We start from the raw sequence: 20,785 nt of genomic DNA on the forward strand, positions 1-20,785 counted from the left end.
CAGATGGCAGGTAAGGAGCAGCTTCTGGCCACCACTTTGCTCACCGGATTGGGGCCACTGCAACGGCATGGCAAGCCCCCAACCTGGCCTTTTCCTGGTGCAAAAAGGAGCAGCTTCTTTTTGCACCAAGGAAAGGGCACCTTTGCCGTCACAACAGCATTTCTTCAGTGTTTCTTCCGGGAAGGGTATGTAAATGCTATGCCGTCAAAATGCCATGGATCTGCCGCACGTGCGGTCAGCTATGCAGCATTCTGGCAGAGTGGGGATATGCTGTTGTCCTAATGTCACGCTCCCAATCCGCCAGGAAGCCGGCTCTTTTTGACCATCTGTTTCGCCCCTTAGTTGCTTATTTTATATACCATTCATGCACATTTCCAATTTGCCTTATTGTAAAGGCTAAGGACAAACCGCAGTTTCCCCTTCAACTTCAGGGTAGGCTGCTATTATACCTATGTTTCTCACATGGGAACAGTAAATCAGTAACTGAGCTAGAAATCTCATTCAATTCAATTTAATTTTCAATTGAAATCTTCTTATGTGTTTATTGGCTAAAATCATCTTGCCTTTAAGACTGCAGTCTTCTTCGAATATGTCTTGTCATTGCCTCCAAGTTTCAGAGTCCAGAAACACCACTAAGGTTTTGATTTTATCTCAGACCAATTTATCTGTCACAGTCTACAAAGGTGTTTACATCTTGAATAAGTGCAGCATTAGCTTCAGAACTGAAAGAGAAGTGGCCCTGATATGGCCTACTCATACTAAAAGTCACTGTTCCAGGTCAGTAAATCTGTACATACTACCATTCTATAACCTGTGTGGATAAACCACACTAGCTAATTTGAATGGCAACACAGTTCCCAGATTGTAATTTCTCCAGCCCTATTTTATCGCCTTCCTTTATGCACAACATCAGTGTACTGTGAAAAGTGGTTGTTAGCCATAGAATATAAACAATTAAGTGAGCTGCAGATCACTAAGATCTAATATAGTATATGAGCTAAGATTAGAGCATACTGGAAGAGCTGTGTTTACATCTCACCTTACTCAACCATACTCACAACCAACAGTAGGGAATGTGTGACCCTCCAGATGTTGCTGGGGTGCAAATTCCATCATCTCTTATTACTGGCAATGAAATGATGGGAACTGCATTCTAACAACATCTGGAGAGTCACATATTCCCCACTCCTATCCTAAGCACCATTTAGATGAACCATCTGACAAGTTCAGCTGCCATACAAGTATAAATATATGGAAGTATTGCAATAATCAGGAATATAATGTAAAATACTTTGGATACCCTACTAGAAGAAAGTTAGATCATTAAATTGGGACTTCATATTTCAGAATTTTTAGTTTTTAGGGGGGGTTGGGTTTTTTTGAGGATGGGGTTGTTTTGTTTGTTTGTTTTTGCTTTACTGTCAACTTTTCTTTTGGTCCTTAAAGAAATTTTCTTCAATACAGATTTTAAAAACATCCCAAATAACTTGTGTAGTTCAACACAAGTTATTTGGGATGTTTTAAAAATCTATATTGAAGAGCATTTCTTTAAATACCAAAATTAAAAGGCTGTAAAGCCACAGTCAATAACTTATATCATGTGTGGGCCAGGTACAGGTTTCTAGATGTCATTAGCCTACAAATTCTAGAAACCTTGGTCACAATGGCTAATGATGAAGGATGTTGGGAGTTTCAGTCCCACATCATCTAGAAGGACACACTTTACCCATCCCTGATTTACACAAATCACTTGTTTCAAGGTTACAAACATGCCCTTAATTACACAACATTACATATTCTGTAATATCTTCACTCATGCAGACAAATGTTGCTGAGAATGAGGTGCAACAGGAAGCACACAAAAGACACAAACTGTGTTTCACATTTTACTAATAAGGTTAGAAAAATAGGCAAAGGTTAGAAGCATCCAAAAGGGCAGGTTGAGGTTTTTCATCTTGGAAATAGAGAGAAAAAAGTATGACTCCACACAGCCAAAGTAAAGGCTGAAAATGAGATGGAGAAAGTATCACTGAGACTAAGGAACACTGATACAACCAACACCAACATTGTTTTTTCCACTATGGAAGAATACTGGAGGAACTTGAAATAACAAAGGGAAATAAAAAATCCATTCAACTGTTAACCTGAGTGGGCTTGATCCAGAAGGGTGGCTTAAAAACATTTGCATTCTTGTATAGACATAATATTCTGACTGAAATCAGAAAGCAGCACACACTTTCTCTCCTTTCCAGTAAAAGCCTTTAAAAAGCTGAGGGAACGCTATTCATTAGTCAATAAAGCTAAAACAGGTCCTACTCGCCATTTGAAGTCCACAGGTCATACTTTGCCCAGTATGATGAGCAGAAACAAGCTAAACGTCAACCTACTCACAGGCTATTTTTTCCCCACTTTAAACTGTGGTTTGTAAATTGCAGTAATAATTTCTCCCATTTCCTTAACTCACTTGATATACTTTATCAAAGAACTTTATGACAGAAACAGCATATACTGTAATGCATTCTAAATCAAAGATTTCAAAAGTGGAATTTTAAGCAACTCACATATTTTGTCTTATGGAGTTCTCTCCATGATGATATGCTAGCCAGTGTTGCCAACAAGCCTTGAAGATATTCCCCAGAATGTTTTACAAGAATTCCCCAATATTTACCGGAATATTCAGTCAAAACCCCCAGAAAGAAATTAATTAAATTCCCAAGATTCCAGGGAATTCCCTGAAAATTGGCAATGTTGATGCTAGCACTTGGTGTTAAATCTAGACCATATAGTTAAGATTAGCTATGGTTTTCTGAAAAAAAAAATCCAGGTTCATAAACTACATTTTAGAACTGGTTGTTTCAATAAACTATAAATATGGCTACCTCTGTGTGCGTGCACACATACCTGTGCCTTAATGAATTTCATAGGGTTTCCCCAGGCAAGGAATACTCAGAGGAGGTTTTGTCAGTTCCTTCCTCTGAAATATGACCTACAGCACCCAGTACTGGTTGGCAGTCCGCCACTCAAGTACTAACTAGAGTTGACCCTGCTTAGCTTCCAAAATCAGACAGGTGCCATTAGGGTATATAGGTCCTCTCATTTGTCAGTATTATGACAATGCTAAATTATTGTTGGTTAAAAACAAAAGGAAAAGCTTCTGCTGTTCTCATGGATACACCAAGGTAGAGATGAGAGGGTATATTCTAAAGATATAAGGCTTTTCCAGGCTTGTTCATGTAACACTAAAAACACTGTCTTGTGCTTTATGTTGAAGATGCCGTGATACATGTCTACACATTTTTAAAATACATGGAGTCACCATCATGTACTATACTGTATGATGAATAATCAAGAATTTGTAGGAATATAAAGAGACTCAAAAACTTTGTAAATATAAGCCCTACTTATATTTCGTCATGTCACTAAACTTCAAAATCAAATAGCTCTTCTCCATTACCCATATACAATCTTCACACCAACAACTATTAATATTAAGCAATTTAAATTACCTTCACATTCTGTGGCAGATATGACTCACTTCCATTTGATTTTGTTTCATATGATGGCAAATGATTCAGACTGGTACTAGATATTTGCCTGATTTATCAAAACATTGATAAATGGTTAAAACAAAGTCCCAAATGTAAAAATAATGACACTTAAGAGTTTAGTGTGGAAAACAAACCAAATACAAATGAATAGCCTTTTTTTAAAGGAAATCTATTTTACATGACACAATATTATAAAAGGTGATTTGAAATTATATTTTAACAGCTTATAACAATTAGAAGACTCCATTAGGAAAAAACAAGAAAAAATAGTGAAATTTCCCAGTGACTTATAAGGCAGATGAAAATACTATTAATAGGAGGGGGTACTGAAAAGTTCTTCACCTGACCCACTTCCAAAATCTGAGCATAATTTTGGCACTGTAGCTTGAAAGAATGTTCTTTTATATTGTAAACTGCCAATTTGCAGTCATAGCTCTAATTTCTAAAAAAAATTCACATCATTGATAGAACCATGTCAATGAAAAGTGTGGAATTTTCAACTGCTAAACTCCCGATCATCATGATGTTCCTGTTCCTACAGAAGAAAACACCAAAGAAAATTCATGAAAGTATGATGCAAACAATGAGTGACAAGTGCTTGTCATACTCAACTGTGAAGAAGTAGTGTGCCAACTTCCAGTGTGGAGATTTTGAGATCGAAGATGCAGCAATGTCTGGGAAGCGTTCAACAGTGTCAGTTCCTGCAACTGTTGAACGTGTTCATGATTTGATTTTGACAGATCAAAGTATCTCAGCTAAAACAATTGCTGAGACACAAGAGATATCCCAGGAATGCACTGGGTTTATAATTAATGACTAGTTGGCTAGACAGGAGCTGTCATCCAAGTGGGTGCTGAAATGTCTGAACACTAATCAGAATGCTGACCACTCTGGGGATGGTGAAAAAAATCCGGGGGGAGGGGGCAGTGAGGACAAAGGGGGTGCCAGGTGGGTTTCAGTCAAAGTATTGGCAGGCAAGAAAGGCAAAGAAAACCAGCAGCCTTTAAGACCATGGTGGGGATGAGGAACTAGGCTATATGTGGTGGTGGTGGTGAATTGGTGGCACATTTGGGGCCCTCCTTAAGCTCTGTGAGATTTGCTAGGACATAGCTGGCAGATTAGAGCTGCACCACTCCTCCTACTTTCTTTTGTGGGACAGGCCAAGAGAAGAGATAGCAGAAGAAACAATGTTTATGTACTAGGGGAGGGTGGAACAGCCTGAAGCTATATAAGGAATGCACATCTCTGGGGAAGGAGAGGCAGTAGCAGCTAGGGTCAATTCTTTGAAAGAGCCCTTCACCTCTCTCGAACTGAGAGTTCTTCCTCGCCAGGGAGAAAAGTGAGAAGCTGGTTGCCCCCCTATCCAACCTGGATAAGGACTGAGAGTCTTTCCTCATCAGGCATAAGTTTCACTTTTTACACCTAGTCAACTTGGAAGCAGCAGTGACTAAAAAGCCCCTCACCTGCACTGGCCTTTGCTGCAAGGCTGGCACAGGCAAGAGGGAGGAGAAGGCCTGGTTCACTACCACTGCTGTATTCAAAAATGATAGACTAAAGTGGAGGAACAGTGGCAAGCTCAGCATGGGTGAAGTAGACTACTGCAGAAACACTAGATCTAATATCAAGAAATAGGGGGCAATGGTGCTAGGGTTGTCATGCAAAAGGAAAGGGGGTGGTAGCCCAAAAAAGTTTAGGGACTACTGCTCTAGGTAATTTCCTTCTTGGTCGGGCCAAGAACATTTCATCATATTGTTTGTCCTGGTATTGCTTTGAAATGGCAAAATGAAAAAGGCGATGAGTACCCTTGTCCAGTTATCTTGTGCCCATTTTACTCACTAGTATTCCAGGAAGCTGAGGGCAATAAAACAGGCTTGAGGGCAGACGGCAAATAAGCACAGTGATTTTGTTCGCGTTTTGCTTAGAAATACATTCTAGGTGTAAGTATTAGCAAACAAATGTAAGGTCCCCAAGGTGAATGCAGCTTTTGAGAGGACAAAAGATACTCTCTGCAGCTATTTAGTAAGCTCAGTATAACTATACCTTTTGGTAAAAGGAGGAATATCCTTCTTCAGAGAATCATCTGTATCATCACTCTCACTGTCACATACTAATTTGACAGGAACTCTTCCAAAGGTGCACATCTAAACATTGAAACATAATGACTGTAATGTGTACGTTTGTAAAGTAGGGTGTAATTTCTTTAGTGGAAAGTGCAATGTTTCTGCCACTTGCTGGAACCATTTTCATCTTTGCACAAATGTCAAACCCAAAATTTTGTTCCGACTTATTGAAGCCTTTTCACAAGCTTCTTTACAAGTTCTTCTTCAAGGCACTGTACAACTTACTAGTTTATGTACTGCTTGTGCTAGTTCAGCTCATTGTTTTCTTAGTACCTGGGTAACTACTAAAAAACACTGCCTACTGCTGTACTTTCTGCAGCAGCCTGATGTTGGACACAGTCCAATAGCTATAACACAAATAAAGATGTATTTACCTGGTTAGATTTGTTTAGTTGCTTCAGGGGGTTGCGTCCACTCAGGACCAATTCACCCTCTTGAGGAGAATTATTTTTCTGCCTAAAGAAGAAAAGTTTAACTTTTCATTTGTACCAAGGTAGCTGAGAGCACAAGAAGAATTCTATGCAATACAGTACTTTAATTTACTTACCCAGGGCAAAAGTTAGGAATATTGGCAGAAATCTCAGAAGCAATATTGTTTTTTCTATTCAGGACATTTCCAACTATATTGTGAGAGCTTGAAGCTGTAAGTACATAATTTATTAGGAGACATACATACTATTTTAGTCATAATAAAAGTATCAGAAATTGATTATTTTAAAAGTTGAACAAAACTATGAAGTTGAATGGTTGGTACCTACCATGAATGATTATTCTTGGATGATAGAAGGAACAAACCACACACTCTTGGGTTATTCCTTATGCGCCAGCTGACTTGGCAGGCATCCAAATTTCAGTTCAGTCAGATCCATCCCTTGCTTACCAGTTTACTTTTATAGCCTTTCCAAACCCAACCACATTTTGTCTGGTTTTCTTTTAAAGTTATGCAGACACCTTTTGGAAGAGGGTGGATTGCTCCTCCTATGATCGTTCACAGTACGTATGAACCGCTCATTTTCTGGATTGATATGAGGAGCAATCCACTCATTCCCAAGCCCCAAAAACATCAGGTGGGTGCTGCTGACACATATTCACCCTACTGACCGAGGCAGCATACTGCTAAGTCTCATCAATGCCCATCTATACTTGCCTATCTTGCCATGGTGCAAGACCTCCTGAATTTTGTTAAGGGACTTATGTAATTTATGTCCCCTGTGCTGCTGGGAATCCATAATATCCTGCACCCAGAGTATCACTGCCCTGGCAAATACTGAAGTTGCAGTAGAATTTCTGATCATTAAAGCTGAAGCCTTATGGGCCTTCTTTAGTACTGCTTCAGCCCTACATTCACTTCCATGGCTCAGGAACTCCATATCTCTTATCTCTTTTTGAATAAATACTGTATATACTCATGTATAAATCTAGAAATTTAGGTTTAAAAATTGACCCAACTAACCTGAGTCGACTTATCCATGGGTCAATGTAACTACTGCATTTGAACACACACACACACACACACACACGGTGAAAGGCAAGAATTTAATCTGCCCTAGAAGCACTGACTCCATCCTACTCTTTCATCTACCCAGCCTTTAGTATATGCACTAATAGTTATGCTAGAATTTTGTAAGTTCTTTGGAATTGTTTTCTGTTACTTCATCCTTTATTATATGTGCCTAAGTCTTACCCTCGACTTGTCCATGGGCCATATCAAAATCCAGAATTTTGGCCCCACAACTTGCCCTCGACTTATATATGAGGTCGACTTATAGTCGAGTATATACAGTAGGTTCTAGATAAATAGTTACTAAACTATCAGTCTTAGTATTTAATAGGATCTCTCATTCTAAATGCATTACTCATCTGAATATGTAACGGGATTTCTGATTTTGGTAATGGTCTTTTTAAAACTGCTGCTACTATTTGATCAGCATTGTCAGTTTCCTGATCTATTCCATGCCAAACCCCTTCTAAACCTAATGTTGCATCACCCTCTTCAATACACCTCTAAACTCCTCAACTCTAAATAATAATAATAATAATAAAGTTTATTTGTATCTCGCTTTTCCAAAACCTGATCAAAGCGGCGAATAGTTTCAGATATGGAAAGTGCAATACACAAATAGGTTGTGTATTGCACTTTCCATATCTGAAACTACATCTGAGGATTCTCCTCTACACTGCTATCAAGTGTTTGATGCACTGTATCTGCTTCCTCAAAATCCTCCTCTGTCTGATTCAACAGTGATATCCTCATCCACATGCTTTATCTTCTTTGTGCACTTCTTTCTTTTCTTACTGATGAGTTCTGCACAACCTGTTATTGTCTTCCTGTTACTATCTTTATTACTGTTTCACTTTCTGTTTCTTGTCTGCTTTGATTTAAGGTACCATGTTAGAAACATATTCGGTGCTTGTGCACTTTCAGCTTCATTGTCTGGAGCAGCTTTAAATATTTCCTTATTTAACAAATTCATATTGAATACCCTTTTTGACTGAATCATGTTCTTTAAATTCATTTGTAATAAGTAATTCATCATTAAAATTCACTGCAGTCAAATTCACTGGTTGGTCCACTGGATTTAATACAAATTCATTGTTAGTCTTAAAAGCAGAATTTCTCTATGTACTGCCTCATGGATTGGCGATCAGAAATATAATTGGGTTGCTGTGTAATCAGTACTCATGCATGGATTCATGCATTGATGGTGTGGCACACTCAACGTCAACACCATTAAATAAGCTAAGAGGTATCCACACATTTCATTTTCCCCAACCTGACTCCTTTCTGTGCTGCTAGTAAAGTGCTGCTACTGTACAAAGGCTACTTTTGACTGACCAATCAAATTACTTGTATGCCTGAGAAATCTGTGTTTCTAACATGGTGCCCTGAAGCAGTCAAGAGAAAAGCTCCTTAGTTTTTTGTGGGTTTTTCGGGCTATGAGGCTGTGTTCTAGAAGAATTTTATTCCTGACGTTTTGCCAACAGCTGTGGCTGGCATCTCCAGAGAATGCTGGAATGGAAGACAGTGGGGTATATACACTATTGGCTGAGAGGAGGTGATTTGCATGTTAATCTATGTATAGTTCTGTTGTTGAATGGTAAGGCCTACAGGGTGTCCATTTACTTAATGATCTATTGTCTGCTGGGAAAAACCCCTCACCCTGGGTGGTTTTCATTTGCATTTGCTGAGTCATGACTTTGGTGTTCTGAAGAAATTCTGGACCATGCCAACAACTATCAGGTCAGAATGCACAGGGGAGCCATTGAAACCCATAAACACCTGGACAACTTCAACAGAAAACAAACAAACACTGAAAGTAAACAAAGTCTGGCTACCAGTCCTGAAGAACTTTGTTTGCTTTCAGTGTTTTTTCTTTCCTGTTGAAGTTGTCCAGGTGTTTATGGATTTCAATGGCTCCCCTGTGCATTCTGACCTGATAGATGTTGGCATGGTCCAGAATTACAATGCTTTCTAACAACATTTTATGCCCAGGATGGTTTATAACATGTTCTACTACTGCTGCTTTTTCTGGCTGATCTAGTCTACAGTGTCTCTCATATTCCTTGATTCATGTTTGAACATTATGTTTGGTGATCCCTATGTAGACATCTCTGCAGCTGCATGGTAACCAGTAAATTCCTGCAGCCATGAAAAGGTCTCTCCTGTCCTTCACTGAGCACAGCATTTGCTGGATTTTCTTGGTCAGTTTGTAGACCATTTGGAGGTTGTGTTTCCACAACAGTTTCCTTATTCTGTCTGTGACTCCTTTGATGTATGATAAAATACATTCCCTTTGGGTGGTTGTTTGTCTTCACTCCCATGGGTTTTTCTGGGTCTGGCAGCCCTTCTGGAGTAACCAGAACCCAGTCTAGGTGCTTCAATTCATCTTCCAGGAAGTTGGGACATCAGGAATAAACTCTTCTAGAACATGGCCTGATACCCTGAAAAGCTCATTAAAAAACTACGGATGCTGGCCGTGATAGCCTTTGACTTCACATCAGAAAACCTCTTTTTCAGAAACTTGAATTCCAAATACTGCTTTACGAGGAAACTCATGTCTAACAGCATTACACACTTTATATCTTTTAGGCTTCTTAACCTCTTTGTCTCATGAAATCATCCTGTCTCTCTTTCTCTTTTCTTTTTCAGTGGAGGAAAAGTTGCTAAAACTCAATGTAATGAAAATTCTCTTTAAAGTTGCCTTTTCCTTATACCCACTGACAGTAACCAACATCTGTCACTGAATATTCTTATTAATTTCTGGAGGCATGAGCTGTTGGGTGACAATCAGTAAGCTCACCTCCAAGCCTAGTGTGGCTTTCTTTTTTGTTTTATCTTGAATAGAAGCAGCATCCCCTTTGTTCACCTCGTTCTCTATTACCTTGTGCTTTTTAAGATTTTCTAACATTTTGTAATTGCCTAACTCTAATTTGAGCATTTAAATGTGAGATTAAGGAAAACGCACCTAGCTGGCAGGGCAGGAAATAAATACTAGCAAGCAATGGAGTGAACAAATCTAACAGAAAAGAATTTTGGACTCCTGCCTTGAGGAATAGCCCAAGTGCATGGATTCTTCCTATCAATCCAAATAATGGATAGTATTCTCATTTTTTGATGTATGGGGAAATTCAACAGAAAAAGATGTTCTCTGTATTAAAGAGTACAGAATTCAGCTTTTTGTAGGTCTTTTGGCTACAGAAACAAGTTTGGAAACATTTAGGCAATGCCACAGTCACTGGACTAAAAATATCATAAGCTGCTATGTAGACTGAACAAAGGATCCAGTGGTTGGAGCCAGGTTTCAGTGCCATTTATAAGTCCTTAACTCTAGCCATGAGTATCATGATGAGAATTAGTTAAGAAGAGTAGCAAAGTTAAGAAGAGTAACTGCCTTGATCTTATTGGAGAGGTGGGGTAGAAATTATTATTATTATTATTATTATTATTATTATTTCTTCTGAGGTAGGCAAATGACAAATCAGGCTTGCATAATTTATATAGAATCTAGCTTCTCTCAGTACATGCAGTTATAATTACTTTAAATCATCAAGTCTGAGACTCAAGGTAGTTTATAAAACAAATACAGCTAAAAATCACAACATATCAAAGTTAAAAATGTAACTAAACTATGAATAGAAGCAAAAGCAATTAAATGCAAATTAAATGCATTAATCAGTTCTCAAAGCTGTTTCACCTGTCTCAATAGGCATTTACTTGCTTACAGAATGATAGGAAGGAGGGCACTGGTTTAACCTCTCTAGGAAAGGATTCCCAGGTGCTGGAAGCAACCACAAAAGACCTGTTTCTATGTTCCCACCACATATAGCTGAGGATGGTGGACAGAGAGAAGGACATTCCCAGAAGATCACAAAACATGGAAAGACTCAAATGTGAGAATCTGGTCATTCAGATAACCTGGACCTGAGATGTACAAAGGTTTATAGGTCATAACCAGAACTTTGAACTGTACCTAGAAATGGATCAACAATTTAGTGAACTGTGTGCTCCCTTGTTAATAGCATGATCTACACAGCCTGAGTATGACTGAATATAAATATTGAGCTCATATCTTTTAGTTATGTACTAAACATATTCAAGAACTGTATGTGAATGCATATTACATATTCACCTAGGAGAACTGAACTGCCCCAGTCTATTTAATGTGATCCAACATACAGATATCAAGTAGACACAATTACTAACTTTACCCTTTCCAGCCTTTCCACCATTTTTGCTCAAGTAGAATAAGAGCATGGTAACAGAATGGCATATGCAGAAAACCTACTACTCCATCTTCATGTGAAGCCAGAAATGGGCTAAGGAGCCCACCCTTTTTTCTGGTTCACATTTCCAGAAATAATCCAGTTTGAGAGTATTTTAACTGCCCTGACTCAATGCTAGAGAATTCTGGGAACTGTAATTTTGTGAGACATTTAGCATTCTCTGTCAGAGAGCTCTGGTGCTACAACAAACTACAATTCCCAGTATTCCCTAGCACTGAGCCAGGGCAGTTCAAGGAGTCTCTAACTGGATTATTTTTGTAGTGTGTCTTGGACCCATGTTGGTGATGTCATAGAATAAATTATTCCTGGCCACTGATGATACATACTAGCTGAGATTTTTACATTGTATTTGACAATATGCTTAAGCAACAAAGCTTTGTGCACAATAAAGTGAAAGCGTAAAGGTAAAGGTAGTCCCATGACATGAATGTCTAATCATAACCAACTGTAGGGGACTGTGTTAATCTCTGTTACTAAGCCGAAGAGTCAGCATCGTCCAAGGACTGTTCCGGTGGTTATGTGGCCAGCATGACTGACTGAATGCTGGTACCTTCCCACTAAAGTGGTACCTATCTACTTGCATTTGCATGCTTTTAAACTGCTAGGCTGGCAGAAGCTGGGAATTAGTGAGAGGAGCTCATCCCATCATGCAGCACTCGGGGCTCGAATTGCCAAACCTCTGATTGTCAGAAATGGCATCTTAACAACTAAACCACCACATCCCTAAGTGAATCTTAGTCCAGTTAAATTACTTTTCTGTGAAGAAATTAAAATGGTGAACAATTTCTCTAAACAAATACAGCCAAGATGTTTATGAGAACATATATTTTTTCAAACTATAGGGCATGTCTGTAATGTTCACTGTGACATAAAATCCATATACATGCCTGCACAGCAATATTTTTGCACACTAAAGTTTAACCTGAAAGCCAAGCAAGTATACTATACATAAATCCTTTAATTTTCATTTTTTTTAAAAATCACAAAATCTCCTTTACTGTATGACTCACCTGATAAATTTTCTTTTTCCTCAGTAGAAAGCAGGAGCTTTTTGCGTAAGCTTAAGTTTCTTAGAGCAATTTGCAACATCTCTAGTGGTAAGGCTCTAGATTCCACACCCTTTTCAAGCAGCTGTTTAGCCTTTTTTACATTTCCTAGTGAAATAAGAGAATTATGGACATTGCTTTCCTGTAGTACAGAAAATTAATGAAGAACTTGCATTGCTTGAGCCAATGTAGTAAAGCCAGAAGGCCTAGAATTAGGCAAACTAATGGAATGATTTCTTCCAAGAGCAAAATCTAGTAGTGTACACAAGTGTTCAGACAGTTGTGGCTGTTATTTCTTCAGTTACAAATGATAATTTTAAGAATCATGTAAATAAAAACATTGGAAATACATCTTAAGCCATGAAATGACAATTAACTAAAGGATTTTCATTAAATTAAGCATGCAACCGACCACTAGTTAATTCAAATTTAGAATGATTATACTTTTAAAAACACAGTATTAGATACTTTGAAATACAGAATACAAATTGCAAATCCACAAATAATCATTAGTAAGAATTGTCACATGAAGACAGTTTCCAACCTTCTTAAAAATACAGTGTGCCCACGTCATTTCAGTTTACGCTGAAAGCTGCACTCCAGAAAAGGGAATGACACACATGCTGTGCTGTGCCATAGGCACAAATCCTATCATTTTCAATGGGGCTCCACCATACACAGTATTTCCTTTATGAGGGATGAGGTGTGTGTGTGTGTGTGTGTGTGTGTGTGTGTGTGTTCCAAAAGAGATCCCGTGTCTAAGGCCACTCGCCCAAAGCCTTAATTTTTCTTCCAATTATTCTTCTGATCCAAAAATATACAGCCTACTTCTGTTCCCATATTCTAAGGGATGGTTTACTAGTTAGAAAGAAGACAGTTATTTGAAAATGCAGGGTGAGGGAAGGACAGTAAGGGATTGAATAGGAAGGGAAATTACAAGTTGGCTTTTTTCAGACATAAGGGTTGAACATGTGTAGAAAAGCTCTATTTCACATTCTATTGCCCCAAAGAGAAAATAAAACACATTTAAGTCGAGTTGACTCAACTGCTCAAGTATCTGTGTCTCTGGAGGCAGTGGCGTCACAAGGCTTGGTGTCACCCAGTGGGGTAACTCATGGTGTCATCCCACCCCCATTGACCTCCTTCTCATTTAACACCATTCAGAATCCTTAGCAATGCTTTTTTGTGCTAATGTTACTCGTAAGTTGTAATTCCCACATACCACTGAACATAATGCTAATAGTTGTGACAGAAACAATTAGCAAAATTAAAAATTATACCTTCAAATTACAATATCATATGCACAACCTAAATGTATTTACATATACATAGTGAAGATTTGGTGTAAATGTATTTTTAAAGAATTTTTTTTAAAAAAATTAATTTTTTAAAGTTAAAATTTAAAATTTTATTGAAATTTTAAATTATAAAAATTCTGGGGCCTCTCCTTTCTCCTCCCACTGAGCTTCACCCAACTCCCAACATCTCTTAAAGCATTCTAAAGGGAAGCAAATGAATGCCACAGCCCATTTCTCTCAAAAGGTAGGTGTTTCAGGAGCAGTTGTGTCACACACCTCCTTAGAGTGCCACCTGGTGCGGTTTGCACACACACACGCACACACACACACACAGAGACGCCACTATCCAGAGGAAAAATGAGAAGTAATCAGTTGCAAATCTGACTGAATTTTACAGCAGAGTACAAATCTTGTAATGTCCTATGAGAATAGGCATGACATAACTATTTAAATTTCAAATGTATTTCTAAGACGATAATCAAACCACAGCACTTGTCTATCTTGTGGTACCAAGATAAGGCCTGGGTCAGGATAGAATTATGTACTTTCACTAGATCCCACTGTTTCTGACAGAATAATGTCCCTTTTCTCTTGCATGCTGACACACCCCCCATGAACCACAGATATGTGCTCCAGAGTTTGGGGGGGGGGGTTGAGCTTTCTTTTGCACCACACAAAAGTGCAGAAAGAATGAGGAAGAAAATGTTCCTCTTTTTATGGGCTGCATATGTAACTATTATGTTGGATCTTGGCCCTGACAGAAGATCATAATGGTATAAATTCTAAGAATCAATGGAAAATCAAAAATATTGTGGGAATATATTCAGTATTCTATTAAAGCAAGAGTGGGCAACTGTGGCTCTCTAATGTTTTTGGACTGTAAGTGTCCCAATTCTTCATCTGTTACTATGCTATCTACAAACTAATGGAAATTATAGGTCAAAAGATTCTGGAGAATCACTGTTGCCCACTCCTGCTCTTGGGAATCAACACTGTTTTCTAAGAAGTATCAAACCAATGCAATTGTAAAATGGCCTGTAAAATTGTAAAAGGTAAAATGGCCTGTAGATATACAGTGAGGATGGACAAATAACTGGCAAGCAAATTTGTTTCTACATACCTTGTGAGAGTTCAAACTGTGCAAAGGCTATGTGGACAAAAGCAAATTTCTTGCAATTCAGTCTAGCAAGATGGAACTGATCACGAGCCTCTTCTGGTTCTTCAATACTGAAAAGAAATGATGATACATACAGGAAGAAAATGTGTCAATAAAAAAGGAGCACAGCAGAATTGACGACCGTGAATGCTGTATTAAGGGGGTAAAGTTCTGGAAAAGTACATTCCACTACAACTGCCATTCTGACTGCTACCACTTCACAACAACATTGTATTAAATATTACAAAGGCGGATCTAATAACAACAACAACAACAACAACAACAACAATATTTATTTGTATCCTGCCTCTCCCTGTATTGGGTCGAGGCGGGTAACAACAAACAAAAGAACAATAAAAATGCTACACAGCAAGTCACAAGTAAAAACATAGCAAAACCACTCTAAAACTCCCTCCCACCCCAAAATGTTAAAACAACAATTCTCAATAAAATGCTCCCAATAAAATCAATCACGATCACAGTCCGATGGGAATGGCTATGCAAAGGGAGAAAACATTCCGGGGAGGTCAGTTAGGGAAGGCCTGCTGGAAAAGATCCATTTTTATTGCCTTCTTAAAGGCCTCTAAAGATGTTATGTGACGGATCTCCTCCGGCAGGTTAGTTCAGATTTTTGGAATGCTAGAAAGCTACCTTACAGATATGGTGCAGAGATATACTAATACAATAATAAGTAGCTATAAAACAATTTTAAAATTATTAACTATAATTTCAATGTAACCCAATTTTCCCCATGTACTGTTACTGTTGCTATGTGGGATCAAGTCTGCTTTGATCTGTGGCATCTCTGTGAATGAAACACCGTTATTAATGCTGTTCAGGCCTTAGAAACTCAGGCCTATGGCTTCCTTCAATGAGTCTATCCACCAACTTCTCCACATGTATAGACAACTACCATGCCAAAGAATGAAAACAGACAAGAGTGTCCTCTATTAAGAGACAGTAACGATGTTATGCTGGAGAGCCATGGCAAACTATGGAGGAGGCTGCTATTGAAAGGAAACAGCTACAATCAGGCAAGGAACAGCAGCTATTAACTAAATACAGTGAACCCTTGGTTTAGTTCGAAGAACCCCCACGTATAACAAAATCCGTGTATGCTCAAGTCCCATTAAATATAATGACATAGCAAAATGGTGTCTCTTATAAAAAAAATGGAAAATCAAGGTTTGATATTTGAAATTTGTACTTTTTTTAACATTTTCAAACCGTGTATGCTTGAACCTGTGTATAAAAAATCCGTGTATAAGATGGGGTGACTGTATGACACTTGTAAAAGAAAATGGGAAATAATTATCTTGGAAAGTTTTAATAAAATTCTAGTACTTACGCTTTCAATTCTGCAAATCTAACTAGAATATGAGCGTAACTTTCATTCTGGCTGTATTTTTCTGCAGATAATGATGCAACTGCTTGGCTATAACGGCCAATTAATCTATTTAATAAGCTGGTGTCAGTCTGAGGACTGCCCTTTTTCTCTAATTTAAGCAAAAAATTCATCCAATCTTCAGGATTATTTGTGGTCATCATGATCTGATTAACAGTTCCAGAATTATCTGATAAAAAAGAACAAAAACCATTTTTACTATACAGAACAAGATACAAAAATTTCAGCCTAAGATTGAAGTAGAAGCTTCTTTAGACTAGAAAATTAGTCTACAATCCACACTTTAAAAAGTTTTGTTACAACATCCTGATTTGTTACAATTAAAATAGGGAAGCTAATTTATTCTGACCCAAATTTGCCAAAACTACTTCTGTTTTGAAAGTGGAAGTCTTTTCTTGTTCATCCTCCAAAACCGATAACTTCAAATATCTCCCTAGCCCAGGAAATGAAGTTGGAACAACATACAGTCAGGTTATCATTTTAAAGCTAAATATTTCTTTATTCTTGAACACTGAAGATACTGTGGCTATCAAGTGGCAAAATTTGTTAATTTGGGGGACAATGAATGAACAGAAGACACCAGTGTTTGACAGACATAAAAAAAAATCTGCTACTTTTTCGGCTATATCCAGGTAACAATAGCTGTTATAAGACTGAAATTCTGTTAATATTGCTTGAATAGAACTAGCGGCTATTAGAGTATTTTGTTCCTGAAAAATCTTGGGCACCAAATGATATGCAATACGGCTGTCCTACAATGGCAGAAATCAAACAGAACTTTAGTGGGCACCACTTGCTAAGTACATATGGTTTACCCTGTCTTTACATGTCACGGCATGACTATCCAAATGGTTGGAATTTAATGCAGCTTCTCAGCAGTGGTTCCAAAATAAGGTCTGAAGGAAAATTAGCAAAAGAAAAACTCTTTAATCCTACAAGTAACACATTTGACTACAAAGAAAGTTATCACTCTACTTCAAGATGTAAAGTGGATAACATGATATAAAAATGAGTCTCAATAGACATAGTGTCTATTGTCAATAGCATACTCAGTAGACTCAAAGTTACTCAAAGGTAAGTCCAAATGAATTTAATGGGGCTTATTCCAAAGTTCATACACATAGTAATACAGCCTAAATCATTCTTTCCAAGTGAAAAGAATTCAAGAAGTACCCAGCTGAAACCATGAGTGAAAAATCTGAAAAAAGTATTATGGATAAACTGTACCAATAGCACAGATTCCTGTATTAAACATAATCCACCAATGACATTCAACTAAAGAGTCTTGAAGAATTCGTGTACAGTGCTACCTCGGGTTACGAAATTAATTCGTTCCGCCGCCCCGTTCGTAACCCGATGCATTTCGCAACCCGAAAAAGGCTTTCCGTTAGCGCTGGAAAGCCGCGCGTTTAAATTTCGTGCCGAAAAAAATTTTGTAACCCGAAAAAACCTTCGTATCCCGGAACAGTTTTTTCCAATCTAACTTTTTCGTATCCCGGAAATTTCGTAACGCGATCAATTCGTATCCCGGGGTACCACTGTACCTTGCTTATTTGTAGACAAGAGGTTTCTAAGTAATTTAGTTGTTTCATATCTGGAATTTTGTGGAGATAATCTTTTATTAAGATTGTTTGCTTCTTTATTAAAGATACCTATTATTCCATCAATGAATCTTAGTTGTTGGTTCTTCAGACTTTCTATCTTAATTTTAATGAAATGGGTTATATTAGTTGAGGCAAATCAATCTTTCTACTCTTATTGAGGTTTTTGTAAAAAAAAAAAAGATTTATTAGAGATTAAGCCTGTGTTACATGGTTTAGGATAGTGTTAAGGCAAGTGTTTTTTTGTGGGGGGGGGAGAGCGGGAAGGGGGGGGGGGGGGGTGACTAATGACTGACTGAATGTTTGAAGTGATGCATATGACAGAAAGAGAAAGAGTCAGTCAGAGATATGATTTAGTTAAGAGAACTGCCTGAACAATGGAGTGAGAAAGTTTCTGTTTGCGGTCAGTTAGAACAATTAATTGGGTTCAGCTAGATAGGGAAAGAGTTAAGGGACAAAACAGACCAGCAGTAAGAGCCAGGTTGGGGGGGGGGGGGGCATCTGAGTGCAGCGTTTAGATGCTGCACAATCTGATGCCTCCCCCCACGCTGCTGGGAAGCCACACAGCTGACTGCACATGTGGCAGCTTCACGGCATTTCAGCAACAGAGCATTTACATGCACTGCCTAAACACTGAAAAGGGGGGGGGGGGGGTGGCAAGGATGTCCTTTTTCCACCCTAAAAAGGAGCAGCATTTTGCCACTTCTTTTTGGGGTGGAAAAACACTGGATTGGGGCCACAGCATGTGGCTGCCACAGCCCCGATCCAGCACACAAAGGGGCAGTGTACCGCCTCCCTTTAGGGCTCTGTTTTGGCCCTCAGTCAGACATATGAGAATCAGTTAGGATTCAGATGAACCAAATAAGTAATAATAACTACCACCGAATCTTAGAATTAGGGATGTAACCATAAGCATCTGTATACCAAGCAATCTTTAATTGTAAACTGGACTTTTGTTTAATAAACTGTTCTTGCATTGCACACGTTACTTTGAGAAATGGTACAATAGTAATACTAGAGTAGTGGCATTCAGGTACATGGTGTCTGTGAGGTTAACAATGGTTCACGGGTGGTGGTGTCCAGTGGAATTATTACCAGAATGAAGTCTCACACGGGAACCAAAGACATCTAGAAGGTCCCCACATTTAATGACACACCAGTAGGAAACAAAGAGAAGTACACAGCCAGCTCAGCCAAAATGGCTTGCAGAGCTAGTGTTCAAAATCAGGCCATACAATTTGATAAAAGGCAATAGTTCTCCATTTATGACTGTTAAATGAAAGGATAAGGGTACAATACAAGAATTCCTAAGAAAGGAAAGGCAAAATATACAAAATAATCTGAAGTAGGGTGGTACGTAATTTGGTACAGTATAGATATTTAAGAAAATTAAGAAGAGCAAATGTACCCTCTTCCATTGAAATTAGCCAATTCAAAGGAAATTTGGTTGTGTGTTATTTTATATGATTTGTACTGCAAGAATGTTATATGCTAATTTTGGAAAAGTAAAATAGTTCCAAAGGTAGAAGATTGGGTATTGAAATTACAAGAAGTATTAGAATTAGATAAACTGTCAAGAAAATTGAAGCATGAAAAATCAGATAAATATTTGGAGGAATGGAAACAGGTGTTCGAGTTTATAGAAAACAACTGGGGTCCTTTGACAATCAGCCTTTCGAAAGACTGGTGATTGAGTAAATAATATGCAGTTCATTGTAAACATGTGGAAATTGTTAAACAGCAGATGAAACAAAGGTATTACGGCAGATATTATAAGTAAAGAAAGATATTTACTTCTTTATTTTTTTAGGTAATAGGACTTAAACAGTCGCTAAGCAAAACTCACTTGGAGGAATGGAAAAATCCCCTGTTCAGCAGTATCTCTCTTTATTTCAATTTATTATTTTTTTCTTTGGAAAACAAGAACTAGAATAAGAAATATGAACTATATGACAAAATAGTAACCCAATAGTGTCATGATAACCAGGTTAAACTGTAATAGCAGGAAGCTACAACCTTTTATACACCATCAGATATAAAATTACTTGAAAGAGACTTACTTTAGGAACCATTGGTATTGTGACAGCGAAGGACAATTTAAATGATGTATTTTTCTGTACATATAAGGTGTACAAAGGTTTTGTGTTTGTGAGTCTTTTTTGTGATATTTGTATATTTTTATGTATTTGTAATAAACTTTCAATAAATAAATAACGAAATTAGCCCATTCAAGATGCTTCACTATAAAAAAGCACAATGATGGGACAATTATTTAAAGGTAAACATGAATTATTGTGGGAAACAATTCTTACTATTTAGTTAATCATTTGAAAAATATTACATACCTGTTGTATCCGCTGATACCTTATTAAGCTCATCTGTAATGTTGTCTTCATTTTTATATTTGCTTTTTAGGTCTCTAACTCTACTCATAATAGAAGCGACAAACAGGCCTTTTTCACTTAAATTTTCTTCCTGCATTTCTAGAAAAAGAAAAGTCAAATTTAAGTAAAAAATAGTCATCTAAAAATCATGAGCTTTCAAAAAAGATTTTAAAAAACAGATTCTTTCAATATCATTCTTTCCAAGAGTTATGGCCAGAGTTATCCTATATAGTGGGTCCACCGACCTGGTGGGTTAGCCATCCACTGATTGGATCTCCCACGGATCTTCCCCACCCATATTAGTGTCCAGGGTGAGTTAACCAGGTGTATACATGCTGCTGCCCATATGGCCTTGAGCTTCCATTTTTTCAGATCTGTGGGGAAGGCCCTGAAACCGAACCCCCACGGAGGGAGAAAGAGCCCACTGTATAGTAGTTCAACAA

At 37.9% G+C, this 20,785-nt stretch overlaps 1 protein-coding gene across 1 annotated transcript in view; it reads right to left on the minus strand.

Moving 5' to 3' along the window:
• Nucleotides 1-20,785, minus strand: part of LOC121917392 (dual specificity protein kinase TTK-like) — a 60,545-nt gene that overhangs the window by 24,508 nt on the left and 15,252 nt on the right. The window contains exons 2-9 of the mRNA XM_042443335.1: nucleotides 20,304-20,441; nucleotides 16,301-16,526; nucleotides 14,917-15,023; nucleotides 12,463-12,606; nucleotides 6,216-6,309; nucleotides 6,043-6,124; nucleotides 5,589-5,689; nucleotides 3,507-3,594 (exon numbers count right to left, since the gene is read on the minus strand). Of these exons, the coding sequence (XP_042299269.1) occupies nucleotides 3,507-3,594; nucleotides 5,589-5,689; nucleotides 6,043-6,124; nucleotides 6,216-6,309; nucleotides 12,463-12,606; nucleotides 14,917-15,023; nucleotides 16,301-16,526; nucleotides 20,304-20,439 (978 nt within the window). The 5' untranslated portion in view covers nucleotides 20,440-20,441. The remainder of the gene's footprint in view (nucleotides 1-3,506; nucleotides 3,595-5,588; nucleotides 5,690-6,042; nucleotides 6,125-6,215; nucleotides 6,310-12,462; nucleotides 12,607-14,916; nucleotides 15,024-16,300; nucleotides 16,527-20,303; nucleotides 20,442-20,785) is intronic.

Source organism: Sceloporus undulatus, unplaced genomic scaffold (assembly GCF_019175285.1).
Source record: "Sceloporus undulatus isolate JIND9_A2432 ecotype Alabama unplaced genomic scaffold, SceUnd_v1.1 scaffold_16, whole genome shotgun sequence".
Classification (NCBI taxonomy): Eukaryota; Metazoa; Chordata; class Lepidosauria; order Squamata; family Phrynosomatidae; genus Sceloporus; species Sceloporus undulatus.